At 35.0% G+C, this 15685-nt stretch overlaps 1 protein-coding gene across 3 annotated transcripts in view; it reads left to right on the forward strand.

Annotated features, from left to right (window-relative positions):
- LOC127934394 (tumor protein p53-inducible protein 11) overlaps window positions 1-15685 on the forward strand; it is a 60585-nt gene that overhangs the window by 31802 nt on the left and 13098 nt on the right. For all 3 annotated transcript variants that reach the window (XM_052531762.1, XM_052531764.1, XM_052531763.1), the window contains exons 2-3: window positions 7519-7656; window positions 9883-10020. In XM_052531762.1, coding sequence (XP_052387722.1) covers window positions 9892-10020 — 129 coding nt within the window. In that variant the 5' untranslated portion in view covers window positions 7519-7656; window positions 9883-9891. The remainder of the gene's footprint in view (window positions 1-7518; window positions 7657-9882; window positions 10021-15685) is intronic.

Genomic DNA, 15685 nt, shown 5'->3' on the forward strand with positions numbered 1-15685 from the left:
ATACTCCACCCCACAATGAAAATTTTGTCATTAATCACTTACCCTCATGTCGTTTCCAAACCCGTAAAAGTTTACCCAGTTTACTTGGCAGTTAATGGGACAGTCACAAGCCTCCCAGTTTTCATCCAAAATATCTTAATTGTGTTCCGAAGACAAACAAAGATTTTACGGGTTTGAAACAACATTAACGAAGATTAATGAAAAATAATATTTATTTGGGGTGGAGTGTCTCTTTAATGTTGTAATGCCTTAAAAAAAAACCTAATCTACTGTAGATTTAATATTTCAAAATGACTAATTTTTAGCTTTTATTAGTGTTTAATATTTCATTTATTGGACAAAATGTAATTTAATCTTCGCGTTTAATTTATCATTCAAACTCCCCACCATCTACTTTTGTTTGTTTTTTCATTTATTTAAAATTGTTCTTGTATTATTTATCTGCTGATGTGTTAAGTGATCCCAATCAGAGATCTTCCCCATTGAAATCCCAAGAAACATATTTGAGATGCACGCCAGTATCCGCTGTAAACGTCAGTTGGTTTTGACTGACCACTTGTGATCTAATTACCCAAAGTGAATATAAACAAGGCCTAAGAGTATGAAAACCATCCAGCATTTTAGAAAACAATAGAGTTTCAATGTAGAGAACAGCCAGAAGCTGGACACATCATTTTAAGCTAAACAAGGAATTGAAACAGTTGCATTATCCAGCTGGTTTTGATATCTAATTGTATTATTCATTTATTGTTTACTTTCTGCCTGTAAAATATTTAGTTGTGCAGGTGTACCAACACAACATAGTGCCACTTATTCTCTCTTGGTTGTATTTCTGTGTAAATATAGGTTGTGTTTGCTGCTGAGCTCTGCCGTGTCTCAGCTGGGTGCATCAACAAGTGCGTTCTACTTTTTTTGGCCTGTGACTCACAGTAAGCTCTTGTGACAGACCGTGAAATGGTGTAAATTGACAAGTGCAGGAAAGCTCCTCAAGCACAAATCTTCAGAACCCATCATGGCTGTCCTGACACAGCAACTGTGGGAAATGCAGGTCGAAGTAGAAGGAATCACCCTTCAGTTCATTAAGTTCATCTGCACTATATGATTATGAAATCAGTGCAAGTTAGGATTACATAATTTATAAAATCCATGCTTTCTTCATTAGCAAAGCTCTGATTGCTAAAAAGTAATCAAGAGACTGTAGCTTTTTATAGGGTAACTTGTGCAAATCTGTTCCACCAGCCTAGTAATGGCTTGTTATTAGCTGTTCTGCTGTAGTAGGGCTTGAAATTCATATCTAAAAATAATGGGTAAATTGTGCCCTTATATACCTCATATAAGTGGGTTTTTAATGACAATTATATAGGGTTTTATTTACAATTATACATGCAAAATTGCATAGCTCTTTTGGTAAACTCTGAATAAAGGTACAGAACAGTCAGACTTTATGTATTAACATGTACTTTTAAAGTATTGATGTGTACGTTTGAGGCACTAATATGTACCGTTTATGGGTAAATATGGTATGAAGATCTACTTTGTAGCTATTGTACCTTAGGGTTATGCCCCACTTATGAGTGTGTATGCAAAAAGTATTTCTTAACATTAACATTAAAGTTGTTGTTGTGCTTGGCAGAGAGTTGCCTCCAAAATTTACCTTTACAAAAATGTGTGTAAAGATATTTGATTCTACAGGTCTAGTTTATGTAGTTATATTCAAAGATTTCACAGAATGCATTGAAAATGGAGGCAGATATAATCCTGAGAAAGTAGGCATCACTGCTAAATCAGTTATTGGCATAATCATAATAAATAAAGAATCTGTATGTATGTAAATATTTAGTCAAGTTAACTATAACAACCAAAACCATAAGTGGCTGATGCACTTGTACATCCAATGGACGGATGCATAGAGAGAGATGGAGTTGAGAGATTGAACAGGTGTGGAGTTTGTTTAAGTAGGTCTCTTCAGCAGCTGCACTAGCTGTGCAAGTTTATTCAGTCCAAGAGAGTGACATGACAAGCCAAGACTGCAGTGTAAATACAGAGTAAAATATGCTTTTTGTGTGTCATTGAAAAATTAATTGCATACCTTTAGTTGATAAATGTCCACGACTGTAACTTTTGCACAGAACTGTAAACTGAGCACATCATTATTTATATTAATCCCATTGTTTATTTTTAACCAAAATGTTTTTACATTTCATCCAGCAGTCCATATTTAACAGGAGTCTAGCGATGAAATATCTTGCTGAGAGAACTGAGAGAAATTCATACCGTGTATCAGTAACCATACAAGGAGCTCTTCAGTGCTGATACTAAGAAACAAGATGATCTGAAGGCCCCAGTCTCATGATGTTAGAAGTTCCTTTTGTGTAATTTCAATGAGGTCAAATGCGTTTTCTTCTGTTTTCCTGTTAAACTGAAAAGCAGCTTGACTTAAGTATGGCATCAGGTTTGAGAACTTCTGTCCCAGCCTGTGTTTGAAATGATGGCATCAATAACCTGATGGACTTTGACACAAACAGGGTGTAATCTGACGATCATCTATAGCAGTGGTTACAACATGGTTTTGCTCAGATTTTACATTGGACAACCAGTGACGAGTTGAGCTGCTGTAACACATTGCCAGATTTGTAATTCTTAACAGAAATGGCTTAACAAAAAAAAACTCATTGAAATGCTATTAATGTGAGTATATCAGCCGTATTACCAAGTGTATAATGAATTTGCACCAAAATACCGTGAAGTTTAATTGCGAGGCAACAGACATGGAAAAATTCAAATATTCATGCTTTTAAGATCCTCTAAAAAGAAGCAGGAACAAATAAAAATAATATATATTATATAAAATTACAAATATTAAAATGTTTGTGGTTTGCGTCAACCAGCATCAACCCTGTCAACTCTACTAGCTTGACGCTAGTGGTTGAAAATGTCCAGACCTCCAGCATGGGCTTGTAATCTTAACTACAAATCATATCAGCTGTAATGTTAATGGAGAACACAAGCTCACTGAGGAATGAGAGAGATGCATTTGCAACACTAAACACCCACATCAGCGGCATAACTATGACAGATGCTTTCGGGAAATAAAAGCACCATGCCGTGTTCTCAGTGTTTAGGACTAATGGACCAGCAACAGTACATAAGGTTGTAGCTATTTGTTAAAATGCGATTTCAATTATATTGTTTATGAAGTGCATTTAGGCTGCCCTTAGAGAAAGGTCTTTTTAATTAAGATGATGTTGTGGGTGACTTACACCGTTTAGCCTATGGTGTGCACTTTCAATTCAGCCATGCTCTGATCATCTAATCACTTTTCTTAAAATGGATTATATTTGAGTGTCAAGCCACTAAGCCACAAATCCAACAGAACAGCATACTTTGAGATTGAGATTCCCTCAGTGGAATCCAATTACAAGTGTGCTCTGGAGGCATATTTGAGACGTATGGAAGCCCGTTCACGCCACAGCTGAGAAAAATATGATCTGTAAGTCATAATAATGCAAAACTTTGTCATAATTATGACTTAGTATCTCGTTACATTGAGAAACGTTCTCCTAATAATGACTTAGTTGAAATAATGACTTAATCCAACAAGAAAATCTTAATCGACGCATGCACAACGCAAGAGTGACGGCACGCTAGCGACATATGTTGGTCAAAGCCATGCAGGAACACCGCAAACATTGCTTGTTCTGTAATCTAAAATGTATGATGCTTTGATCTGTCATTAACTAATGTTTCAGATAAATTATCTGTATGTAGTCTTTCGTTTATTTGCAACAGTGTTACTCTGCCAGATAGTTATGGCTTCAAACATTCCAGACTAATATCTCAGTTAAGAAATCCAGGCATTTTATGAAGAAATGAAAGACATTACATATATAAACTTATTTTATAAATGTTTATTTATTAGTTTTATTAGCTGTCCCTTGCATGCATCACTTGCATACAATGTTCATACATTAAGCCATCTCGTTTCAAAAGCACAAAGCATCATTGTTCATTACCACGGCAACCTCTTGGTCTTCGGCGTCCCACTTCTTGCAGGAGAAACTCTTAATGTGAAAAATGATTAATGTGGCTTGAAGTACAAAGACAGATTTAACCAAATTCAGTACAGAAATGAATGAACATCCATATTGTTTATACAGGTGGACCCAAAATATGAATGCAACATGAAACAGCAACGCTTATCCAATTAGCAGTGTTCCTGCATGGCTTTGACCAACAGATGATTTTATATATATTTTTGGATTAAGTCAATGTTTCGAGGAAGTTTCTCATTATTAAGAGAAAGTTTCTTATTATTTTGAGAGACTAAGTCATTATTATGAGAAATTTCTCATTATTACGAAAAACTAATTCATTATTATGAGTAACTAAGTCATTATAACAAGACATTTTCTCATTATTACAAGAAAGTTTCTCAATATAACGAGATACTAAGTCATTATTACAAGAAAGTTTCTCATTATTATGAGAAACTAAGTTGTTATTATAAGAAACTTAGTCAATATTATGAGAAAATTTCTCAATATAATGAGATACTAAGCCATAATTATGAGAAAGTTTGATGACTGACTTATGACTTACAGAATATTTTTTTCTCAACTGTGGCGGGAACGGGCTTCCATAGAGATGCATGTTAATATCAGCAGTAAAAAATTATTTGTTTATTTTAAATTATTTTTTCATTTATTTTTTATTAGTTTATTTATTATTATTATTATTATTATTATTATTATTATTATTATTTCATTTATTTTTTTTTGTTTTGTTTGCTTATTCATGTATTTTATTTATTTGTTTTAGTTTTATTTAATATATATATTTTAATCCATTTTGGCACCAATTTCTCTTTTTTTATTGGATGTTCTAAATTGCTTTCATCATTTGTAAAAATTCCTTTTTAAGATGTGTCATCATGCACTATTTGTTTCCAATACCTTTATCGATATAATTATATCTAGTTATATAGCTATATATTATCTATATTACTTCAAGATAAATTACTTGCAGTAATTTACTTATATGACTGTACAGGAAATGGCACTTGTCTTATTGTATTAGACATATTTATAAGATGCAAGGGCTGTGGAAGATTATTTGACTCAGAATTACACAAGCAATTATATGTAACACCACAGGGATAACTGATGCTAATTATGATTGCGTACTACTTTCATTCATTCAGCTTGACTGGCAGTTCTAATATTGTTTGTTATTTATTTATAACAAGAGTTCTCCAGGATTATTGATGAATCTGTCTATGGCGTGAGTACAATTATAAAATTCCTCTCAGATCGTGCGCTACCATGATTATTTCCATTGACATATTCAGACTAGGGGTTGTATACATATTTAATATCCCAAGACAGAGATGCTAAGGGGAAATGTTTCTGTCCTTCAGCTGAATTTCTTTCGTTCACTCACACAATCTCACACTTGTCTGTTTTTCTCACAGTCACAGTGTGTTGCTGTTTAAAAAAATCTGTTAATATTTTATTCCCCCTTATAAACTCCCAACCTTAAGGCTGAATTCTGTAGCCTAGAAACCGGTTTGGGATTTTTGTAATGAACAATGAAGCCTTTTCTTCTTCCTTCCATGTCAATTGCTTCAGAATTCTATACATAGTAGCTTCATTTTAAAATGTCATCACATGGAGCTTTCAACCCGACAAAACCAGGCGATAAAACTCACACATGGCTGTGAGATCTTTAAATTGCATCAAAGGCGTGATTTGACCGCTTGACAGGTAGCGATGGGGTGAGACGTCAAGATGAACAGAGCCTCATCACAGAATATATACTTTCAATAACGAGGGAGGGTGCCAAATGCGCAATCTGTTGGGTTGCTAGGCAACTGCATCAGCATCACTCCAGCAGCCTTGTCAAGAAACGCATTGGAACAATGTTTTTGCATTGCTTCGCCTGGCTCATATGTGCGATTTGCAGCACATTGATTGAAGAATTCCCCATAGCCTGCCTCTTATCTAGGATGGTAAAGTCACACACGGGCTGAATCGCTCAGTAAAGGAAGTAATGATTCACAGGCATCACCAGTTCAGCACAGTTGGCAGCATTAGTGTGACACTTGTTGTGGATTCAAAGTCTTTATGTGCAATGTATCACCACAAGGTGACAGATGACCATGTTTAACAATTCTGCTGCCCTTTGCCTGTAGAGTGTAATGCTATCAGTTATGAGCAGCACCGTATTTAGAAGCAGTGCAGTGTCTTGCTGTGTGATCATTCGTTAGTAATCAGTAGGACATGATCAAACTGTGAACTGCTTACTAAAGTTGATGCTGACGGCAGCAGAGCACACTTATAAAAGAGAATATGTGCTCATTAATTTAATTTAGATTTACACGCTTAACAGATTATACATTTATATGCTTATAAATATGGCAGCGCAAAGCTAGTACTCCTCTTACCAAGAGTTAGCACCAAACTTTTTATGTTTTTTAAATCCTGATATCAATTATAATAATTTGTTGCTTGATAATAACACAAATATTGATGCTCTAACACATTTTGGAATAGTTTTTGCGGGTAGAGAAAAAAAATGCACAATAAAAAAAATTATATAAATATATATATACTGTCCATGTCCAGAAAGGTAATAAAAACATCTTAAAAGTAGTCCATGTGACATCAAAAAAGGGTCAGAATTTTTTAATCATCGAAAATACATTTTGGTCCAAAAATAGCAAAAACTACGATTTTATCCAGCATTGTCTTCTCTTCCGGGTCTGTTGTGAGCGCGTTCACTTCAGTGTAGTGATATCCGGTTAGAGAACGAATCACTCAATGTAACCGGATCTTCTTGAACCAGTTCACCAAATCGAACTGAAACGTTTGAAATGGTTCGCATCTCCAATACGCATTAATCCACAAATGACTTAAGCTGTTAACTTTTTTTAACGTGGCTGACACTCCCTCTGAGTTCAAATACATTTTCAATGGAGGGACAGAAAGCTCTCAGACTAAATCTAAAATATCTTAAACCGTGTTCTGAAGATGAATGGAGGTCTTACGGGTTTGGAACGACATGAGGGTGAGTCATTAATGACAATTTTAATATTTGGGTGAACTAACCCTTTAAACCTGCTAGTCTCTCTGTCATGATGTCGTGAAGCATCTCAGATGCAGTCCACTATGACTCACTACATGAGCTGAAACGATGGAATCTTTCCTCCTGAAGCCCATTGTTGTTCACGAATCCCCACGAAACCCTACGTCAAGCAAATCAGGCTAAAATGGTGTGGTCTGAACCGAGCAAAAATTATTGAAATTTGTTGCAGTGCTTGATTAATTAATTAATTTATGCATCATGTATAATTTAATTCAACATTTTCTGTTTTAAAAATCTGCTTGTCTAATTACATTTTTATTAATACTGAAATGAATACTACTTCTCTTTTTTGGTAGACTACTACATCTTGCCGTTTGAAGAGCTCATTGATGATGCTGTCCTTTTAAAGTCTGCCCTTCTTTTTTGTTCTTGCAGCTTTCTGAACTTCTCCCGGCTCAGTCGTGCTGGAGCCTCAGACGTATTTCATCCTCTTCCTCATCGATTGTAACTCAGAACCTCTCTCTCCCTCTGCTGAGGGAGCACCTACCGTCTGTACTTAGTACACCAAACCAGGTGACTTCAGCACACACACTGAAAGACAGTCCTTTTATACTTGCAGGTGCCCCGGACCTTTGTCATTCACCTGAGAGATCATATTCCCGAGGCCAAGCAGTAAAAACTATAGTTCTGTCTAAGTTCTGACATTCAAATATCCTTTTTCCAATAAGACAACCAGGGCCGCTGCTGGCCAAATGGGTGCCCTAAGCAGGATTGTATTGTTGAGCCCCCTTCCTCAAATATTATAAAAAACTACTATATGGGTAAAAATAGAACTTTACTTAAATAAAAATGTAAATAAATAAATGTTGTTTACAAATTACAAGTGTATCTCTCGACAACTACTTATGGCTATGACTTCATTAATACAGTTGTCTAATTGATTATATAAATTAAGGAGTTTTACTATAATAAAACCATGGTTTCTTTTTTTTAAGGGTTGTGATGTCCACATGTTTTTTGTCGAAGATATTATAAAGGCAGTGCCATCTATAGCAAAAAGCTGGCCAAAAAAATGAAAGAATAAATGAATATTTGAACTAAATGTTTGGCCTATAACCTAAACAAGGATTTGATTCTCCTGTTAGTGTTACAGCAGCAATTACCCTTTGGCTCCCTGCAGGCATTTGTAATAACATGTACATGAATTGTTTCTTTTGTATTAGCCTACATTATGTATTTTAACAGTGTTCTTAACCAATCATTGTTGCCTCATTGTTTTTTTGCATAATGCATTTTAAGTCATTTTAAAGGCTACTGATGGCTTAGGTCTGTTTTTATAACCAACAAACAAAAAGATCATAATAATTTTTTATAAATTATGAATTGAAGAAACAAAACTATGGCTAATTAGCAGTTATCATGGCTACAAGAACCAAGATTTTTGGTGTTATTATTAAAACCATGGCTAATTTTTGGAAGGGAGCGTGGAAAGTCAGAGAGAATATTAGATGCGTTGGATGGTGAAAATATTTCTGACATTAAAACTTGTTATTAACGTCAACAGCCAAAAAAGTTTCCCAGGATTATGAATGTGCCTGAAAGTGATACACAGGCTTCATTTTTACCTTTAACAAATGATTTACCATTTATTTTAATATTTTTTTTTAAATGTGTAAGGTGTGCATTGTAGTTGACACCTAAATGAACACATTACAGTTATTTTTTGACTGTTAGTCATTCTCCTCAAATGCTATTGAGCTTTAAATATGAATTTAAGCCCATTCGGTTGTGAAAAAGTAGCATAATTATTATATGATTACAGTTTATTTTAATAATTATAAAAAATGTAAAAGGTGTGCATTATAGTTGACACCGAAATTAACAGTTTGTTTTTATGACTGTTAAGTCATTCTCAAATGCTATTGACGTTAGAAAAGTTTATACCAATATAACATGTAACTTTAGAAATGGTACCTAAATTTGCGAATATTGTACATCATATGTCAAGCCAACTTTATGCCAGTTTTTTTTTCTGTCTTTCATTTTCTTTTTTGTGTGCCGGATTGCAGGTGTCTTTTCACAGGCATAGATATCCATCCATCAATTATGATCATTTGCATTCAGCCACAAACATGAGGTGCGAGCGGTTGCGAACATGGATAGGGGAATGGTGCGTCGTCCCACCGCCCCCCCTTTTTTTTTGAGCAACTGGGACAGTGCCCCCCCCCGTGAGCTGGTGCCCTACGCAAACTGCGCACTCAGTGTGTAGGGAGCGGCAGTATTGAAGAAAACACTTGTGTCCAAAGAACCAGCCTATTTGAAGGCCTAACATGTCACAATTTTGAGACGTTATGTCCAAATAACAGTAAAATTACATTGCAGACAAAAGAAAGAAGGACACAGATGCTAGATATAAAGTCACAGTGGCTTGTGTCCACATGCCAGGACATTCAGATCCAAGTTCTCTCATAGAAGCATGTCCCAGTTTGACTGGAAATTTACAACTTAGGAGCTTGTCAAGACTGATTTTGTCTCATGTGATGTTTTTTTGCTGCCTTTTTGAGAACAAAATATAATTGGTTCCTTTAAATAACCTGCTGCCTCATTGGGGGATCACTGGTATGTCAGGACAGCCTGGTACTCTTGAAGATTGTGCATTGTAAAGATCTTGTCTCATTAGAATAACTAGAAGAATGAAAACTCCATTCCCAGTGCACAGAAGTGTGTGTTGCGAACAGTACGTGTGTGAACATGTAGTGACAAATCAGATCTGATCTTGCTCCCGCTACTCCTCTTCAGACTTTTGGAATGGCTGCTAAACCTCATCCACCTCTGATGAAGAAACACAGTCAGACCGATCTGGTGAGTCGACTCAAGACACGCAAGATCCTGGGTGTCGGAGGAGAGGATGATGATGGAGAAGTGCATAGGTCAAAGGTCAGTATTTGTTTCTTGCATTATTTTGCTCTTATTAATTTCCTCTCCCAAGTTCAATGTGACCTGCATACACATGTTAATGTTTTGCATTATGCTCTTGCAGAAAAATGGATGTTCATATTGTCACTGTGTGACATGAGCTGTACAAAAACACATAATGCAGTCTTTTGCTCATTATTTTGGGTTCATTATGCCTGTTACATTTGGAGTAGTATGCTGCCATTAGTTCCTGTCCAAAAGTCCAAAATGATCACTTGCCAAATGTGAGTAAAAATTGGCCTTGTTGAATAAATAAAATGTTACTTGCAAAAATATCTGGTAAATTTCCTGTAATTTTCCAAAAACTTTCCAAGGAAACTTCATTTTGGGAATTTCTGAATATTCCAAGTTTGAAACTTACCAGGGATTTACAGGAATTTTTGGGAATTAATTGGAAATTCTGGAAATGTATAAATCTGTCATATACAAACATAAATATAAACTTTTTGTTTGATTATAGATTGGTGATAAATTGGCATCAATATTTATCGATGGTACTCCATCGATATCGATAGAAGAAATGTTTGATATAGCGCACGATATAAGCACATGCTATGAACATGCTATAGTGACGCAGACAAACATGAGTGCTGTGCCTGCTGTGATGAGGAGATTGTGAATAAAAAAAATTCTTAGTCAAAATACATTTGAATGCAAAAATTGTACAGTTGAATGGTAGGTGTGCATCAGGGAGCATGATGAAGTGGTGCGCGAGATGCGGTGATGATAATGTAAGTGACATTGTTGCATTTTAATGTTTTGGTAGTCAAGCACATGTGCCACTGCTGCGTTATTCATTCAAAATATTAGAGAAATATAGCAGCTCAATGCTTCGAAGATCTTGATTAGGTTAAAACCGAAACTAAGCCATTCACACAGAATGCATATTCAGCTAATTTTTTTAATGGAAAAAAATACGATTGCTGCACTCGTGTGTCACACAAGAGATGTATAGAAAGCCAAGGAAAGTTAAAACAGTTTAAACTTTTAGAAAACACGTTACGAATTTGTGGAGGTTTATTCCTTTTCACTGCGTCTCATGTGTTTTCAAATGCAATCTGTGTAATTAGCGATTTGGCTCTTTTTTTATTTATGCAGTGCATAAATACATGATGCTGTTTTGTTCATAACTGTTTATGCAATTTACTAAATTATATTTATTTATATATGTTAATTTAAATGCTATGCACGTTTTTATTGATAGTTATTTTATTTCATTGACAATTTAATATGCTGCATTGTTTTGCTCATTGCGCTCTCCTGTAGGCTCGTGACATATACCAAAAGTTTCCATAAGACTTATTTAATCTGCATTTAAGATATAAGAAAGGAGATATTCGTTTACATTTTATTTTGTGTTTGACTGTTTGTCTAAATAAATAGTAAATTGGGTAAATGAAAACCACAGTGGTTAAATTGAACAATTTATTTTTCTACTGCACTTTATAGGTTATAAAAAAAGTCAATAATTATTAATACCGAATGATATGAAACATATCATTTTTAGCTATATTACCAAGTGGTAGAACGAGACGATTATCCAATCCATCTGAAGTTTTAGGTATATAAATAGTAAATATAGTAATTTTAGTTAATTATACAGCACTATTTTTAATTTGTTATTCCGAATTGTGCCAAATTTGCCATTCCACTTCATGAATGAATATACCTTTTGTATTTCCGGCAAAACGAGCAGAAATTCAGAAATAGCCTTCTCACCTCACCATTTTTTTTTCTTGTAAATTTTCATTTTATTCTCATATATTCCCATGAATTCCCATGGAAAGTTTCCAGTCTTTTGCAACCCTACTTGCCAGTAGATGGTAAGATTATTATACGTGACTTTGTAAGACTTTGAGTTTCTTCAGCGTAGCCTGCTGTTTGCAGCTTAACGTGATAACAATTTAACTGTAGGGCTTCAGGGTATTTGTATGAGAAACAGTACTCTTATACATTTAGTGTAAATGCACAAACACTAGTTCAATCATAAAAAATATTGCAATTACATTCCATTACTCCTTTAATACATGTCTAAATTACTAAAATTGATATGAATATCCCACATTTCTGCCACAAAACCATGGTGCACTTAGAAAATCCAAGGTAAATGATGGTGATTTGTAAATTGAAAAGTCTTTAGTACATATAATGAGTTATATTTGTAGGTGTTATTCCTATTATAGCACAACTTTTAACACTTCTTTTTTCAAACCCTGGGTACAGAATGTAGAAGCATGTTAATTTTAATACCTAATCTGTAACCTATAATGGTTTTTGGTATGCAAGGACTCATAAAATCAGTCAACTTCACACTATATATACAATTATATACAAAAAGTGATCAAGTTACGGCCCCTTTTTAATCCATGGAGCTGTCAATCACTCAAATTCAAATTCAAATTCAGCATGATTGAGTTCTGCATGCCAAAACTCTTGTTAAATTAAATGACACTGTGTACACTGCTCAATGAGATACATTGTGTCTGCACTGTTTGTGATGAAATCATTAGTGTTGCAATGGCATGATTATTGCAACACAAATTATACTTTGTTTGCTGTTTTATGCAATGAGAGGTCTATGAAATTTAAGAATTATTTTATATGCAAAGATGTTACCCAGTAACTGCAGTGAGCATTTACATTGAAGTCTCAAAAACTATGCACCAATTTAAAGTGTTCAAATCAGAAGACTAAAATCAGGGTATAAAATGTCTTATTTTACTTCTAAATTATTGCAGTTTTTGCTGTAAAAATACATTGTAAGTACACCTCAAGAAACATTTTAATATAAAAATGCAGCTCTTGAGAAAAATGATTTTGTCACAAAATGTCACGTCTTTTATTATCGGATTACTGCCATTTACTATAAAGCAGGTATAACTTGTGTTCTGATTTCATTTGTTCTCGTTTTGCTTGGTAATTTTACACAAAGTGCTGCACTACAGAAATGCACTCTATGATGCTTGGACCCATATCTGAGGCTGATTGTCCTTGTTGGTGAGCTAGACAATTGTTGATCTGTTTTGCGAGAGAGGGCTATAGATCCATTCACAACTAAAAATAAACAAAGGAAGCACTCCATTTGACTTTTTTAGTTGTTCTCAAGCTGCACACCCACAGGAAAGCAAGCATGACATGTTGAAACGGCTGATGTTTTCTCCATGAGCTGGAGGGTGGGGTTTCCTTTATACAGAGTGAAGTGTCTTGGTTTGTTTGGAGATGTTGGGGTTACTCAGAGCTGTGGTAAGAGCCCCGTCCTGCGCTTCCCCTTTCAGCACGTCTGATTCAGCTCTGTGGTTATTTCACTGATATAGGGGCTTTTGTAGGATGTAACAAAGGCCATTTAGCTGTATTTTGGGTAAACACACTGTGGCTATTCAGTATAATTTGAAAAGAAATTATATGATATAGGCATCTAACAAGTTCCCATTTGCAGAGATTCCAATGAAAGATCTTCTGATTTGCCCAGTTTTAGATAGGTCCAGTGTTGAGGATGGGACTTTTTTTTTGCTTAAATTAAACTCCAGTCAAGCTAACCTTGTGAACAATGTAGAAAACTACATCGAAGCTGCAATGCATTTTTTTTTTAACATAGCAGGATCGTGGTATAATTTAAGTAGCATTTATCTGACTAAACTGCAACTAAAAATTCTAAATTAAGTAGAAAATAAGAAAATCTGGACGGCCAGCATTTTTTTATAAAATTACATTTCTGTAAAATTTTCTTTGTGAATTGTTCATTTCTATGAATCATTTCTATGAGTCATTGCAAATGAAGCAGTTCATTCAAATAAATCAGAATCTTTAGTGTTACACTATAGTTCAAAGGTTTAGGGTTGGTCATTTTTTTTGTGTGTTTTTGAAAGTGTGTGTGTGTGTGTGTGTGTGTGTGTGTACATGTCAGAAAAGCATTTATTTGAAAATCTTTTGTCACACTGGGACATTTTGTGTGTCCTTGCTGAATGTTGGAAATTAGATTAGTAGTTAAGATGGAGCACTCTTATCAAGGAGTCACATCCCTCCAATGTCAGATATACAGTAGGATTTCTGTTGCTTTCATTTCCATGTATTGCACGTTTTCCTTCACACATGTGATGGTGATTGATGAAGGAGCAGGCAGTCACACAGGCCGGATTATTCCCTCCAAAACAGCATTGTTTATTCCTTCCTCTTCCTGCCTTCTCTCTGCTCTGTTCACTGACCTGTGCCACACTTTTCTGCCTTATTCCTGCTAAATTTGTCTCACGCTCATGATTCAGGTCTGCTTTCTGGAGAAGGGTCTGTGCCTGTGAAAACCACACGTGCTAGAATGACTGTACAGATGTGTGACGCAGTAATGACACAGCAGCCAGAGGCCAAACTCAGATTCAAACAGATGCACATGTCAGAGCACATTCACGACATGATACACACCTAGTGAATTGCTGTTTTTATGTCTGCATGGCCTTCTGGTGCAAATGAGCCACAAAGCGTTTAAAAGTAATATTTGAAATATCACAAAGGTCTCGGCTGCTTACACTGTTCACATAAGATGGCCGTCACAGAACCAACCACCAGATAAAATGCAATTTGCAGTTAGCCAGTTGGTAAAGTATGCTTTCGAGCCTGAAATCTTTGCTGCTGTGAATCCTAATGAAATATGACAGCTGTAAAATTAAAACTGGATTGGATTTTAATTTAGCTTGATCGATTATGGCAAAAATCATAATCACAATTATTTAACGCTATTATGAGTGGGTCACATGACCAAAACTTCATATGAGAGATTTATATAAAGATAGCAATATCTATCAAACATATATTTTTCTTGTAAATTTTATTTAGAGACCAGTGAAAATTGACCAATTTATAATTTCTCGATACCACAGCAGAATACTAGGGTAACTAATATTAGTAAAAAAAAAAAAAATCATACCATGGTCTGCTCTCTGTGGATTCTCCCTGCGACACAAAGCAGATACGATCTGTATTCCATGTCAAGATGCTTTTTACCGTTTTATGTTTTGTTTTTAATGCAAGGAATTTCTTTCCTTCCCAGGTTTGGGTTATTCCCCTTCTACTTATTCATGTTCTGTAAAATTTACTGGTTTCTCATTGGTATTTCTGTCTGAAATACCTAATTTTTTGTTTATAGAGGTTTTGATTTTGAGGTCAAGCTCGAGAAACATGTACAGTGGTGTCCAAAGTATGTGCGACCTTTTATATTTCATTCTTTTCTAATTTAATGTATTTTTTATTTCAGATTTCATTTAAAAATTATATGATCAGCATAACAATTTGAGTGAAAAGTTTAATCAACAAGACTTTCAGAGTGTCTTAGTATTTGGTTTTGTCAATTTAGCTTTAATGACAGCAACAGTTGAGTAGCATGAACTCCAACTTGTGCCAAACCTGCGCCCAGTTGTTCAAGTTTAATCTGGATCAAATTTATCTGGATCTGTAAACCCCTTGTTTTGCTGTCCAGGATTTATTGCTGTTTTTCCCCAAAGTAGCATTGGATTGGATCACCCTGACCCAGGTATAGACACTTGCAGATTACAGAATCTGGATTACCAGTGCTCTGAATTGGATTTCATGTATAGCTGCTTGCTATGTCAAGACCAACTGGACCATTTACTTTTCCGAT

Source organism: Carassius gibelio, chromosome A18 (assembly GCF_023724105.1).
Source record: "Carassius gibelio isolate Cgi1373 ecotype wild population from Czech Republic chromosome A18, carGib1.2-hapl.c, whole genome shotgun sequence".
In the NCBI taxonomy this organism is placed as follows: Eukaryota; Metazoa; Chordata; class Actinopteri; order Cypriniformes; family Cyprinidae; genus Carassius; species Carassius gibelio.